At 49.4% G+C, this 15,348-nt stretch overlaps 1 protein-coding gene across 4 annotated transcripts in view; it reads right to left on the reverse strand.

Moving 5' to 3' along the window:
* The window catches only part of TSHZ2 (teashirt zinc finger homeobox 2), a 435,724-nt gene extending 429,268 nt beyond the window's left edge, over positions 1–6,456 (reverse strand). For all 4 annotated transcript variants that reach the window (XR_014795399.1, XM_084888467.1, XM_084888466.1 and 1 more), the window contains exon 1: positions 5,424–6,456. Coding sequence is in view for 3 of the 4 variants with exons in the window: in XM_084888467.1 (XP_084744593.1) it covers positions 5,424–5,463 (40 nt within the window). In the remaining variant the exon portion in view is untranslated. The remainder of the gene's footprint in view (positions 1–5,423) is intronic.
* Positions 6,457–15,348: the final 8,892 nt, after the last annotated feature.

Below are 15,348 nucleotides of genomic sequence, written 5' to 3' on the forward strand. Positions count from 1 at the left end.
GACGACAGAAAAACACACTCTGGATTGATCACAACATTAGAAAATGAAAATGAATTTCTCCCAAAGAAATAAAATACAGCAGCATTCTCAACTTGAGAAGCAATAAAAGTCATTTGTGTGCCAAGCTTCTCTTAATACCACGGTGATTTTTTTTTTCTTCTTTTTTAAAAGTCGCTCAATTTGATTGTAATTAAATAGGTAATGAAAAGCACTGCTTCGGGGAAGCCATGCAAGACACTCTCTAACCGTTAGTTTAATGTATTTCCAACTGACTTTGCATCAAACGAAAATGATACTCTGTGTATGCCTGGTCTTAATATAGAATTTGTCAAGCAATTCTGCGCCTTTGAAAGGAGCTCGGGTGGATGTAGGCATCGCCTTTGAAATCGTGGCTGAGTCTTCCCAGACCATGACATACCTAAATAAAACAGATAGCGCAAATCCCGGGATGGAAAGGAAGCTGCACCCGGGCAGTTAACGCGGGTCCTGTCAGCTGACGACAGCCCCGGCACCAGCATGAGCAGGGCCTGGGTCTTCTTCCTGGCTGGTGTTCCTAAGCTCAGCCCCAGCCAGCCCGGAGCAGAAGTGCATCATCTCCCCGGCCTTGATAATGCCAGGCTCAGTGCCCCTTTAAGACCTGCTCCATGGAGAGCACAGTTCCCAAGCCATTGGAAGATAAATAGATCATCCCAGGTATTATCCAGTTGGAGAAATTCCATCAAAGGAGTGAGAAGTCAGCTGAGATAAAGTGATAGCGTAACCCTCTGTTGGAAAATGTGACAAAAGGCAAGATGCTTCAAGGGACAGATCTGCTAAAGATGCCTGGGAGGTATTTGTTGGGTGTGAAGTTTCACCCAATGGTAGCAATAGAATCTAGCAGGAGAACCAACCGAGATGGCTGGGAAGAAAACAAGCCTGCAGTATTTCTGAGGAATGCTTCCCCCTCCTCAAAAGTAAGCCCCGGTGCCGACCCCCAACCTCAAGGGGAGTTTCACCATCCAGAAGTTTCTCCGAGCCCCCCTCCCTTACCTGCTTCCACTCCAACTCCCTGTCACTTGCAATCTGCTGATTAGGGTTAATGTATTGTGTCCTGATATGGCAGATTAAAAATGAAATCAATAAATGCCTAAAACAAATGGGCTTTTGAACTGTCCCATTCAATCTGAGTCTTTAAGGGAGAGGTGAGGGTGGGAGAAGGAAGTCAGAACGGGGCTGGGGAGACCACTTAAGTAATCAATGTCCATCCAAAACACCGTACGGAGGCTGCGTGTGCAAGGCAGCTGTCCTTCATGTTTCCAGGGATCTGCCTTAAACAACCAGACTGGCCAGGACAGTTCATGCCGCTGACCCCCTGCGGGGGGTGTGCGTGCGCTTATTATTTCCATTCATCTGTTAGACCCATACGGTTTGACTAAGCGAAGAGGGTCTCTAGCCTGTGGTATTTACATCTCCGAGATGTGAACTTGGCTTTCGGAAGTATGTTTAAACAAAGTGAGAGGTCCGGGGTCCCTTCTCCACTCCAATTCCTGTCCTCTTGAATCTCACCCCGCTTGCCAGTAAATTACAGGTAAGCTTCCCCCTGAGCCCCTGCCCCCTCCCGTCCAGAGACCTCACGGGCGCATCCAGCCACTGCTTGGCTGTCATAAGGCCAAAAGCAGATAGCTCAGGCCATCGCTCCTCTCCACTGCAGTATCCTGAATGGTCCCTGCTGAACGGTTCCCATGTAAATAACCTGTGCTATTAAGGTGCAAATTGCAACTTTTAAGTAATGATTGCTAATAGTCTAATGTTTACCGCTACACAAGGACATCCATGCAAACAAAATCTGCATTATTCATCTCCGGAGTAAATAAACAAAATAAATCGAGGGAGCTGTTCCTTCCTGCCAGACTTTGCCGAGATCTGAGATCTGGGTCGTCAGAGAGCTTTTGAGAGTCAGCAAGAAGGAAGCGTTTCATCTCTCTGGGTGGGCAGGAGCAGAACCCTATCATTTATATACACATTAGATATTCACATGTAGATGATCCCCAAATATTGTGATACCGCAACTGGCTGGCACTACACGAAAACAATAGTTCGGGACGGTGAAATAAAATATGTATTTCACGTGTGTACAGAGACCGCGATAGATCGTAGCAAGCAGAAACAACAGTAGCGTGTAAATCCACGATTTAAAACTGTGAACTACTCTGTATCCTGCAAAATACAAACAAACCCAAATACTGTTCTGTTTTGTTTTTGCCTTTCTGCCATCTTCTCCATCTTCCCTAAAATGGACAGTGCCGGGGAGATGCCGGTATAGAATTCTGCAATATTCTCACAAACCCCTGAGGTACCGCAGGCTGCTTTCTAAACTTTTTTTTTTTTTTTCCTTGCCCGAAGTAACGGTATGGTAGAATAGCACAGCTTTGGAAAGTCAGGGGGAATGACATTTGGGAAATGTTCTGCCTTAGCTGTTTCCTTAAAGAGAACTGTCTACCTCAGATCCCTGCCCTTTGAGGGGGGGGAGGAATATAGGAAATAAGGATTAAAACCCCCCGTCCTTGTATCATCTCCCTCATTCCATCTGGATACCTGCTTTATTAGAAAGCTCTCTAATTGATTCCTTGAAACATGGAACTTAAAACTAATAACGCAAAGGAATCCAATTGCCTCACACAGGGCTTGGGAAGGATAGTCTCATCTCCGATTCACTCACAGGCTTTTTCTATCTTACATTATTCATTAATCAAGCTGGAAATCAAGCTTTCAGCATCGGGCCATGGGAGTAATTACTTACAGTTGTGCTTTGTGTTTAATTTTAAGCCGTGATACGAGTTAGGATGGCCGTCTTCCTGGGACCCACCTTCTGCACACACACCCCCTCTCCCCCACGCTAACTGGCTAAAGAGTCCCAAAGTATCGAACTTTTCTCGGCCATAGCCCCCTCAGCTAGAACAGCACAGCAGCGATGACTTCAGAGGAAAGAAACATTGCGTGCAAAAATAGCCGCTGTATTAATACGTGTGCAAATAAATACTGCAGGAGGGGCCCCATTGTGTACGAAATGAATCACTCCCTTTCGGCTCAACAAGGGGTTCTCTTTCTTCGGTGAAAATAATGAAAACCACGAAAACAAACATATGAAGACAGTAGGAACACAATAGGCCGGGAAATTGAAACTACAGTCACAACTTTCTCACACACACATACACACCCTCCCTCTACAGTGAGCAGGCAGGCCAGCACCAGGAGAGATCCGCTTAATGAAAGGGCCTGATTTAAATAATGTGATGCAGCATTGTGCTACGTACACCTGGATCCTCATTGATCAGCAAATAATTATAAGCAAAGTAGCGCGATTCTGAGCAATGCACTTTTTGTAATGAGCTTGCCAAAGGAGACATGGCCAGTCATTCTGGTAATGTAAATGACTGCCGCCCAGTTGGTTGATGGCCTTTACCGGAACAACAAGGGGGGAAGAAAAGAGTAATTTTCAGGGCAGTATCACTTCTTTCTGGACTGTTGCCCGGGGTTCTCTTTTGGGACAACAATGAGGACGTTATCTCTAACAATCTAGCTGCACTTAAACTTGTGTTGCCAGAACTAGACAGAGCAGGCTTACTCTTCCTGAGTCCAGAAGGCCAGGGTCAGGCCACAGAGCAATCTAAGTTAAAAAAAAAATTAGTCAGTTCAATGTAGAAAGGGTCCCGGGGTAGAGAGAGAAACTGTTTTTCCAAAGAGGCAGAGTTGTAAAAAGATCGCCTCACTCACGAGGTAGGTTCTAAACATGCATCGCACTAAAACGTTTTAATTATTTTGCTCCGAGGGAAGCGATCGGGAAATGCACGAATCAAAGCGTTATAAGTGATATTTCCGCATGCGATCTGAAGCCATCTCCACCCGGCAGCTCCGCGCTCAGAAGGGAAGATAATTGTGGATATCTCGAAGCACATGTACTGCCATTCGGGCTGGAATCGGGCCACGATGGAGGATGAGCTTGGTGGTCCAGCCTGTTCAGACACAAACACCCACTTTGCCCAGATTTGGAGCTAACTTTGGATTTGTTCTGAGGGTGGCTTTGCAAAGTTTAGGAAAGTGCTCCGCCGAACTTCACTTCTCCCATGCTCTGCGCGAGTAGGAACAGAAGGAAATGTGGCGGTGGGTCTGCTGGGACCAGCCTGAACCGACTCTGCCTAGAGCTCGAGGGTGAAGACAGAGACGGGGAAGGAAAACAGCCGGAGCTTTTTTGCTAAAGCCCCGATTCAACTAAAGGACACAAAGAAATAAAAACGCCCACATTAAAAGCCAAACAAGATAATAATTGTGCATGTCTGGCTCTGAATCCAGAGGGCAAGGCTTGCGTCACTGGCACTCTGAGTTACCATGGTGAGTGATTTATTGATATATATCAAGAATGAATAGATCAAAGGCAGCGAGATGACAGGTGATCAATCAAATGTCAAATCAAAACTAGCAATCAAGTGGAAAGCTGATTTTTCAGTGGGTGGGTCTGGCAGGAGAAAAATGAACTTTCATATTACACTTCCGAGAAACAAAACCCCAGCATACTATTAAAAAAGCAATTAAGCAACCCAAAAGAGAAAAAAAAAAAATCCTTTAGCAGGTCTATTGTGCTGATCCATTAACCTGCTCCTCTCTTTTTTTGGGGGGGGTGAGGTGGGGATTCACATGGGACAGTTCCTATCATACAAATCAATTTACAAAGTTTGCAACTCTCTCTGGGCAAAGAGAAACCAGAGCCCTGTCCATGTTCTACGGGGCACCCCCACCCTCTTTAAGAGAAGGCAGAGTGTTGATTAGATTTCCCAACGTGGATCCTTTTAGCAAACATAGTCAAAGGTTCACGCGTTTGCTTCCTGAAGTGGTTTTTTTCCACGTTGGCGATCAAAGCTGAACTGCCACTGCTCCCCCAAAGCCAGCCTGCAGCCAGGCTTGGGCAGGGCTCTTGCTTCCACTTCAGCGCCCCAGCCCCAGGGAGAGCAAGCCGCTGTCCCTCCAGGCCAGGAGTGCCGGCACTGGCCACGCAGAGGGATGAGGGGGTGGAAGGACAGTCCCTTGCTACTCTGCACCCCAAACCCTCAGCCCAACTTTGGCCCAAGCAGCAAGAAACAGACCGGGAGAAAGTTAGGGGTGGGGTAAGGGGTAGAGGGGAAAAAGTTTAAGGAGGGAAGGCTCGGTGGGATAGCACCCCCACCCAGCCAGAGCCTGCAGAGGGGAGGATTCGGGAGATCTGAGAAGGCGAGAGAGGATGGGGTTATCCTCAGGGCAGAGAGGGATACCCCCGAGAGCAACTTCCCAGAAAGCTGGGGGGTTTGGGGGGGGGGGCTGGCATCCTGGGCACCAGGGCCAGGAGGGCGGCGAGGGGCTCTGCGCACAGAGCAGCGGCCGAGGGGCAGCCCCGAAGCGGAGCCTTCTCTTACCTGCCGCCCGCTTGGGTGCCTGCTGTTTCCTCCTTGGCATCGCTCAACTTCGCTCCAGTCCCACTTCGGGCGCCCCAGCCCCAGCCGCGCGCGGGGCCCGCGGTCTCTCCGCCCGCCGGCTCTCCTCCTCCGCCTCCTGCCCGGTGGCTCCTGGGGCGTCTCGGCCTCTGTCCCCCCGGCGATCCCCCCTGCCACTCCGCCGCCGCGGGCCAGAGACCCCCTCCTGGGCGGCGGGCACGGGTGGCGGCTGGTGCCGGCGGCTGGTTTGAAGTAGAGGCTGGCCGCCGCGCCTTGTTGTTTGTTTGTTTGTTTTGGATTTTTTTTCCTCTCTTTCTCTCCCTCTTTCTGTTTCTGCTCTTTTTGGATTTTTTTCTTTTTTTGGTTTTGGTGGTTGTTGTTTTTGTGACTGTGGAGACACTTGATTTCTTTATTAAACATCCAAGCCCGGGCTCGGAGGGAAGGGACGAGAGGCGCACACACGCGCCACGCGCACACGCGCGCTCAGAGATAAGGAAGGAGGAAAAAAAAGGCGATCCCGGGAAGGTAGTGGTTTCTTCTTCTTCTTCCTCTTCTTCCTCCTTCTCCCCTTCCCCTCCTCCTGCGCCTCCTCCTCTTCCTCCTCCTCCTGGCCGGTCTTGATGGCGGATCCGCGCCTGGGGGAGAGATCACTCACTGTGGGTTTGTGGCTGCTGTCAGATCCCGCCTGTGAGTGATATGCGAGAGGACAGGCGCGGGTTTGGGGAAGACAGAAAATCTGGAATTCACTCACTCACACACACACACACACACACACACGCACTCACACACAGACACACGCGGACACACTCACACAGGCACGCACCCCCGCTTCCTCTCACACACTCACACCCCCACATAGGCGCACACACACACACATACAGACACACACACAGACACAGACACACATACAGACACACACACACTCACACGCGCGCACACACACACACACACAAGGCAGGGCGAGGCGATGCCAGCAAACATCGATCCTGCTGAACAAACTGAACATTAACAAACTCCTCCTCCTCCTCCTCTCCCCGCGACCTGATGACAGGGAGAAATTTACTCCCCAGCCGCAGCGCGCCAGACAGAGGGAGTCTATTAAAGGGACAGTGTCCCACCGGGGAGCGAGGGGCTGGGGGCGGGGCGGGCTGGGCACCCCTGGCCCTGCTGCTGTTCTCAGGGAACCCTCTTCCCCCGGATGGTGAGGACCTGCCCACCAGGCACTGGGATAGCCCTTGGGGGGGGGGGGGGAGAAGGGAGGGGGGTGTGGGAGGAAAGGGGGGAAGGGTGATGGCTAAACTGGAAGCCAGGAAGGGAGCTGCAGGGGGCCAGGCCAGCCAACCAGCGGGGACCTTGGACAATATTCAGAGGCTGAGAACTTAGATTTGCTTTGGAGAGGGAGGGGAAGGGGGAGAGGGCAGGGGGAAGGGGAAGGAGAGAGGGAGGGGTGGGGGAGGGCACTTTATCTGGTGATGACCTCCATCCTCAGCCTTGTAATCTAACCACAAAGATGTCCTCCCCACCCCCCTTAAGTTTAAAGATGCCCCTGTCCCTCCCACCTCCTTGTTAATCAGTAGATGGTCATAAAAGCAAAAATCTCCCATTGGCAGCCTCCTTGAGAGTTTCATCGCCTATCCCTCTCTTTGTTTTGTTGAAATGGTATTTATTGAGCACCTATTACGTGCCTGTTCTGGAGACACAGCAGCCGCTGGAGAAAGGGAAGAAACCCGGGTCCTCTTAGTGTTTATATTTTAATGTGGGAGCAGACTGGTCACCCTCAGGTATCCGGTCATTGCTGCCATCTCACGTTCCCCCAGAGGCCTGCCTTACTCAAAATGTCACTCACACAGGCTCCCCACCCCATTTCCCTATTTTTCCTCTTTTGTTTACTGTTACATCTCCAAAAGATGACAAAGAACAAGACATATAGTAAGTGCCCAATTAGATACTGTTTGAATGAATGAAAGCCAACAAATACACAAGATAATTTCTGAAGGAGGGGGAAGCTCCAGACTCAAGGCAGGAGATGTCAGTCAGGCGGAGACAGACTGGAGAGCATGTGGTGACTGTGCCCTGCGCTGGGCCTGGGGCTTCTGAGGTGCTGGGGCCAGGTCTCAAGGAACTCTCCTTCCTGCTGGAGAGTCTAACAATAAAGGGGCCAGTGATGCCAGCTGGGGCGGGCGGTGTACTAGGAGGGTAGTTAACGGTAATGTGGAGAAGGGAGGGTGGTTATCAGACAGGGCTTCCAGGGAGAGTCAAGTCAAAACTGAGTCCTCAATATGGAGGTTATTAAGCAAGAGGGAGCAGTAGCAGAGATGCCCTTAGAATAAGAGGCAGCCTACGTCAACGCTTCCTGCGTAAAAGCCCCAGAAGCCTTTGCTGAGATGCACATCTCTTGGCTAAACCCTAGAACAAGACGGGCTGACATTTTGGGCCATATTTGTTGTTGTAGAGGCTGTTCAGTGCAGTGTAGGATGTTTAGCAGCATCAGCAGCCTCTTCCCACTAGGTGCCAGGCCCTTTCACCCCCATGGGCCAACCCATGCGCTGGGAGCTGGGTTGTCCCCAGACACTGTCCCCAGACATTGTCCCCAAACACTGCCCAATGTCCCCTGTGGGGCAATATTGCCCCTCGGTAAGCACTACTGCCCTAGACCTTGGGAATCTGAAACCTCGGGGTGAGGGCTCAGGATTCTGCTCATTGAACAAGCTGTCCCACCCTCACCAGCATCTCCTGCTCACTCCAGTTTGAGAACTTCTGCAAAACACCTTTGTTCTTTGAGGATCAGACACACTCAACATTGTAACCAAAAGCCAACTCAAGCTTAGATATAATATAATTTAGGAGTTCAACTGGTGCCATTGTTACTACTGTCATTGTTATGGGGTTTCAGCTATGCCTGCTTTTTGCTATCACCCCCACATGTACCCACCAGAACTGAGGCCCGAATGGTGTGACCTGGGACCCCTCCCACCAAAGACCACCCACCTGCCGCCTTAGCCCTCACTCAATGGGAATTACCAAGGGTGACCAGTTCCCACAAACACTTTTCTTAACTGTTCTTCGGTGCTGTACGCAAGGTTACTTTCCCATCTTGCTAGTCAACCACAACCTGTTATTGCCACTGTTCGCAAAGCACCGTTTGATCATTTTTAACATCCCCACGCGGGAAGCAAATTTCTCCTCCTCCTGTAAGAGGTACAAGTGGTTAACTTGCTTACCCAAAGTCACCCAAGCCGCCTCCACCCAAGACCACCCCGCCCAATCCCAGCCTAGTCCTTAAGCAACCGAGGCAGACAAACCCTACTTCAGAGTTGACAATGTCAGCACAAGGGTATTAACTCTAATTAACTCTAATTACCCAACATGCCTTACAGGCCTGTTGTGCTAGGCCAGGGCTTGGTGAGGAAAGCCCTACAGGCCTCTGTGTCAAGGACACACTCACTGGGTCAGGAATGGAAGGAGACTGAGACCAGGCGCTCACGGTGACAGCTCCCAGCGCTAGGGAAACCCATGCCTGGGGTTTGGTGTTACAGTCAATCATTTAACAAACATCTACCATGTTACTTAGGCGCCAGGCCTTGCCCCAAACACAGGTGGTGCTGAGGTGCATAACATAGGATCCTTGCCTTCAAAAAGCTTCTGTTGGAATGACACTCAAAGGACTGAGCACCAGGAAGAAGGGAAGCCTGGGGCTGAACTCAGGCTCGGACAGGATCTAGATGGAATTGACATTGACAGGAATAGTTGACTCTGGGATAGAGTCTCTCCTGGCCCCTCCCCAGGATTCTTCTCTAAATGTTTACCTCCAATCTCTCCTCTTTCCCAGTAGCTGGTTATATAATGTGATTGAGGGGATGGGCTTATAATAACTCTGCTAAACCTATCCCTCAGCTGGCTACCAACACATTCTTGGACACAGTCTTCGGGAGTGTTTTTATTCATTTGCATTATTTTCCAGCTGCTGCAATTGTAGACTATTTAGCTTGGTTATCAACAAAGATGTTGGCTTCTCTAGTAGGATGCTATCCACCTGGCGCCCAGGTGTTGTTCAGTGGTTAGACATGACATTGGAACACACTGAGTCACCCAGTAAAAGCTATGCCCCTTCAATCTGAGAAAGTCTGTTTGGTGCTAGTGTGTCTTCCATGCCTAACAATTGCTACCTTTTACTTTCCAACTAAGAAACCACAGATCGCAGGCTTAGACTATGGGGAGGGACAGGAGTACCTGGCTAGTCTTTTAAAAGAATGGTTTGTTTTTATTGACTTCACTTTAAGGTTACCTCTATCTTAGTGAAAGATACTGCTTTCCATTTATGAGAGCCATCTAAAGCTTGATATGATATGATGTAAAGGTTTAAAAACTAGAAATAGCTAAGGGATGATAGAGAATAAATAATGTGGGGTGTGGAGATGGCAAAATGTGAGAAAGATGATAGAAACAGGCACGGCTAGAATTTGCAAAATGTGTTTCTGAACCACAGGCGTTAGCACTTTTGGGCACGTCTTCCAAGAGTTGGTGGCTTGGAATGATGCTATGTTTGGGTCTTCAGGGCACGTCGCACCCTAGAACCAACACCCCAACTGTGGGCTGTGGAAAGCGTGAATGGATTGGGATGACTCCACTGATCTTCCAGAAAGAACACTCTCCCCACACTGGCTCAGCATCACAATCACCTGGGGATTTTTACTTTTTAATTAAGAGGCACAGGCCCCACCTCAGAATTACTAAATTAGATCCCAGGGTGTGGCCAGCAAATCTGGAATTTTAGAAGTTCCCAGGTCATTCTGAGAAGGAGCCAGACACAGGAACCTTACCTGTGCAAAAGCTGAATTTTGCAACAAGTGAATAGAGCTCGTAGTTCTTGCATGCAAAGAACTGCCAGGGTAGCTGCTGTTGAATTCACTCAAAAGTGTGGCTGAGAAGCCATGGGATGGCCTCAGTAAAGCACATATTTATCAGGCTGGTTTTGTTTTGTTAATCCTCACCCGAGGATATTTTTCCATTGATCTTTAGAGAGATTAGAGGCGAGGAGAAGAGACATACACAGAGAGAAACATCCATGTGAGAGAGACACATGGATGGGTTGCCTCTCGCATGCGTCCAATCCAGAGCCTGCAACCAATAACCATGCCCTTGACTGGACTCCAACCCTGGACCCTTCAGTCCAAGGACCGACCCTCTAACCACTGAGCCAAACGGGGTAGGGCATCATACTGACTTTTGTTTTGTTTTGTTAGTTTTCTTATCTTGCTACTGAGTTCCAACCCAGTGCAACTAAAACAAGTATTTGCCAATGTCTACCTTGTGCTAAGCACTGCCCTATCACTGGACATGGGGCAGCCAGTGACATTCTGGAGCAAAGGAAGGTGTCTCAGTGTCTCAGTCACCGGAATGCCTCTGATAAAATATGTCTCACAGCTTTACATTTTCTTTTCCCTCCAGCCAGATTCCTCCCCAGTTCTGCTCTTTCTCCTCTCAACTCAAATGCCATCTCCTTTTGCCTATGCCCTCTGTCCCAGTCTTTCTCTCATCCTTCAGGGCAGGCACAGCCACCTGGAAGTAGCTTTTTCAAGTACGGATTATCCCAAAAATGCATACGCACTTGGAATAATTACCAATTCCAATGAGTTAAATCTGGGGGAAGGGGGAAGGAAACATCAATTGAGCTATCAGAAAAAAGTAGGCTAACATTTTTTTGGACACCCTATATTTGCCTGTTTATTATCTGTCTCTATTTAAAATGCAAGTTCTATTTACCTCTATATCCCCAAGTCCAGCACCGTATGGCAGGTGTTCTGTCCATGTTGTTTGGTTATGACATCAATGAGGAAGAAAAGGAAAAGGATTCTGGCCAGGGCCACGATCTGTGTGGAGTCTGCATGTTCTCCCCAGGTCTGTGTGGAGTTTGCATGTTCTTCTCAGGTCTGTGTGGAGTTTGCATGTTCTTCCCAGGTCTGTGTGGAGTTTGCATGTCCTTCCCAGGTCTGTGTGGGGTTTTCGTGTTCTCCCCATGTTGTGTGAAGTTTGCGTGTTCTCCCCAGGTCTATATGGGGTTTTTGTGTTCTCCCCAGGTCTGAATGGAGTTTGCGTGTTCTCCCCATGTTGTATGGAGTTTGCGTGTTCTCCCCATGTTGTGTGGAGTTTGCGTGTTCTCCCCAGGTCTGTGTGGGTTTTCTCTGGGCCTCTGCTTTCCTCCCACATCCCAAAGATGTGCTCAGAGGCCAACATTGTCTAGCTTGTCTTCAGGCTGAGAGTGGACAGCTAGGTGCGAGCGCCTGCACCTGCGATGGAGGCGGGAGGTGGCTGGTCCAGGGCTCCTCCCAGCGCCCTTAGCCTCAGGAAGAAGCTCCCTCCACCCGGAACTCGAATCATCGGGTTGGAAAAAAATAATTTTATTTGTATTAATCTTTTAAAACATGTATGTATAGCTCACATTTTAAAAAAAATGTTTGGGTCTTTAGAAATTTTGTAATTTCTTTTGACCAGAAATATGCCATAGGACATTAACTCTTGTTTTATTAATTAGCCTATAAGAAAACAGTTTCTTTGCACAAGGGCTTGCTTAAAGTCACAGCTGCTAAGAACCTATCAAGAACCCTAAAGTGAGGACTTCCCGCCTTGGTTCTCAGTGAAAATCTGTGGCATGATTGAAGGCCAAGCTCAGCACGCTGGCAAGGAAAGATGTACTTCAAAAACATAGGGCTTCCTGAGGGACGGGGAAACAGCGCCCAGGTGTGCCTCTCTTCCTTTGTCTCCCCATCCCTCCCTCCCCTCCCTTTCCTCTCTCTTGTCTGCTGCCTCCTTCAGATCCTCCCTAAAATACTGCCTCTTTCAGGAAGGTTTCCTGGGTGGGTCCCATGTGATTCAACCTTCTCCCATCCATATCTTCTCAAAGCAAAGAGACTCGTCATAGAGTCTGATTCCAAACATATGAGTGCACCAACAGGTAGAATGAATCTATGCTTGGGTAATGGGGGGTAGTTACTTTTGAAAGTGTGCCCAGGAGGCTGCTGGGGCCTGGCATTGCTCTTAAGTGAGGTGCTGGTGATGGTGGTGCATTCCTCTGTGAAGGTTAATTGAGCTTCATGCTCATGATTTGTGTACGTCTATACTAGTATACGCACATAATGCTTTATTTTTAAAAAGCAGTGTCCTCAAACTTGGCTGAATATCATAATGGATTTGGGTGATTTTAAGTATCCCAGTACCTGGTCTTACCCAAACTCATTACAGCAGTCTGTGGGGGCGGAACCCAGCCGGCAATATTTTTAAAGCCCCACTCCCCCACAATAACAGTCAGTATCCCAAACAATTTTGTCCTCTGGGAAATAACTCATTGCCTTCCTTTATGTCATTCAGTCACTGAGGACACCCTTCTCCCCAGGAACCATTTTGTGAAAACTTGAAGGTGGCAATCTCTGGTTATTTCCTTCCCTCTCCTGGTACCCGGTGCCATCATGTTGGTGGAGAGAACCCCACCAGAGGAAATCCCAGATCGATCGTGGAGTCGGATAGAAAAAAGTGGATGTTGGGATACTGAGCAGTGGTGGAGGCAGGGCCGATTTTAGAGTTTAGGGAGCTCAGGAGAGGCTTTCTGAGAAGATAGCACTTACACTGAGACCTGTCAGGGCCCAGGGAGAGGGGAGCAGAGGAGGGGTGGCTGGGGCTGGATCATGGGCAACATCATCCGTCATAATACCAAGTTTAAATATTATTATTTTACCATTGATAAACGCTAATTTATTTCTTTACATCCCCCAATCACCTTGTCCACTAGGGTGAGTTTGCTCAACAACAGAGGAGAAATGCATTGTTCTCCTGGGTGGGAACTTGCTCTCTCAGAAGAGTTCAGGAGAATGACAGCACAGTGTGGGGACATTGGGGCACGGGCATGCTTGCTTCTAAGAATAAATCCTCCAGAAGTTGCTGGGCTCTCTTTTTTTAAAAAAAAGATCTGGATTGAGCTAGGTGTAGAATTTCCAGCAGCAATTAGGCGTTATGTATATTTTAAACGGGGCGGCTGCTCAGGGGGCAGGCCGGGGCTGCGGGAGCCGTTGGGTTTAACCTATATCACATTTCTCCCTCGGAGGTGATTACTTGCAGTTGGGGCCGGTGTTTTGCTGCTGCTGAAGGATCCAGACCAAGTCGCTGGCCCAGTAATCCACTGCTCAAGTTCATTAACGGCAGGAAGACATTAAGTGAATGTAAGGACTGGAACAGCCCGGAAACCATGTGACGAGCAGCCTTTAAGTTCTGGGCTCCGGTATATTTTATGCCACCTTGACTGTGCGTCAAGCTCGCCTTCCTGGACTCATTAGAACTGTGCGCCCAAAGGTGCCCCTCAACTTTCAGAAGCAAATAGAGGATGATATAATTCGCTCTGAGAACACCTTTCTGTCTTATCCGGAGCATGTCTTATCTATTATGATTAGGCATTAAGCGTCCTATTGTCCTGAAAATTTCATGAGATTCTACCCCTGCTTGCTGGGATTATGTCAAAGTGACGTGTCCTGAATGCTGTTCTCACCCATCAATGCGACTTGTCTTTGCTCCTTAACTGTTGATGGGAAGGCCAACGAGGCGAAGGAACCACAGGCTGAGCGTGTGGGACAGCCCCGGCCGCTGCGGATCCTCTTTGTTGTGTTTTGCTTTTGGTCCCCAAGATGAAGGTTCAAGAGCAAGTGGTCCATTGGGGAAGGTCCTAGCCTCCAGGAGGGAAGGAAGAACGTGGATAAGGGAAGAGAGGTACCCAGTCCCGGCTGCTGGCAAGCTGGTTACCCCTGTGGGGAGCACTGGGAGGAGGTGAACACTGTGCGTGTCCCAGATCCTCCACTAGGAGAGAGAGCAGGCTTTTGTCCACCGCCTCCTGCCAGTCATGGCTTGAGGGCTCGCTCCTCCCTGCAGGCCAGGGGCCAGGGTCTGACCGTTAAGTTGGGATGTGGAGAGTGGGCAGAACCCCACGCAGCTGGCTGGATTGAGACTTCCCCAAACTGTGGGCTTCACAAGGGCAAGGACTAGGGCTCTTGTCCGCTGCAGTGCGTCCATCTCTTAGCAGTGCCAGGAGCACTGCACACCTCTAATAACCGCTATTGAATGGCCCAGTATATTCAATGAGCGGTTATTGAACACACGGGGCTCCACGCCCAGCCTCGGCTAGCGGCTCTGTCTGTTTTAGTCTGTGGGTCTGTAGGCATGTATTTAGCGTTTGCCTACAAGTCTCCTATTCACTGATTTTTTCCGTCTCTCCCCACAAGGGTACTCACTTGAGCTCAGGGGTCTCTCCTCCGCCCTGTCACACTTCCTAGGGGTGGAGAGCAGAGTTATTATCATCTTCGCTCGAGCTTTTAAACAAAGGGAAAGGCATGTGATGTGATACTGACGAGTGTGTTCCGAAGCGTGGAGTGGGCACAGAATGTTTGAAAATAGGCTTGTCCCAGACAACCTGGGTCATAGGTCATGTGCAGACTGGGGAGGAGCAGGGAAGAAAGGTAAGCATAGGTTTGGAATCTAAAATTTATAAAGCACTTTCACTACTTGCTAAGACTGTGGCCTCGGGCATGTTGTTGAGCCTCATGGCCTCAGTTTTCCCATCTGAGAAATAGGGATGATGGCATCTTGCTTCCACGGGGGAATCACAGAGAGGATTGCATCGGACACCTAGGCAGCAGTCCCCCTTTTTTTAGCCTTTTCATTCTTTTATGGGTTGGCTGACTGTGGTGAACAGAGTGCTCCTAGCTATTTCTGATCCCTGTTGGGGGATAAAACTGACATCAGTTCGGCCCCTACATTTGCAAGGGCGCTGGGTTCCAGAAGCCAGTCAGGGACGCTCTGACCCCGTGAAGGAGCCACGAAGGCAGCAGAGCACAAAGCCACGCCCTTGGTGACCGCGAGCCCCCGCAGG

This window comes from Pipistrellus hanaki, assembly GCF_964339955.1.
Source record: "Pipistrellus hanaki genome assembly, chromosome: 6".
Lineage (NCBI taxonomy): Eukaryota > Metazoa > Chordata > Mammalia > Chiroptera > Vespertilionidae > Pipistrellus > Pipistrellus hanaki.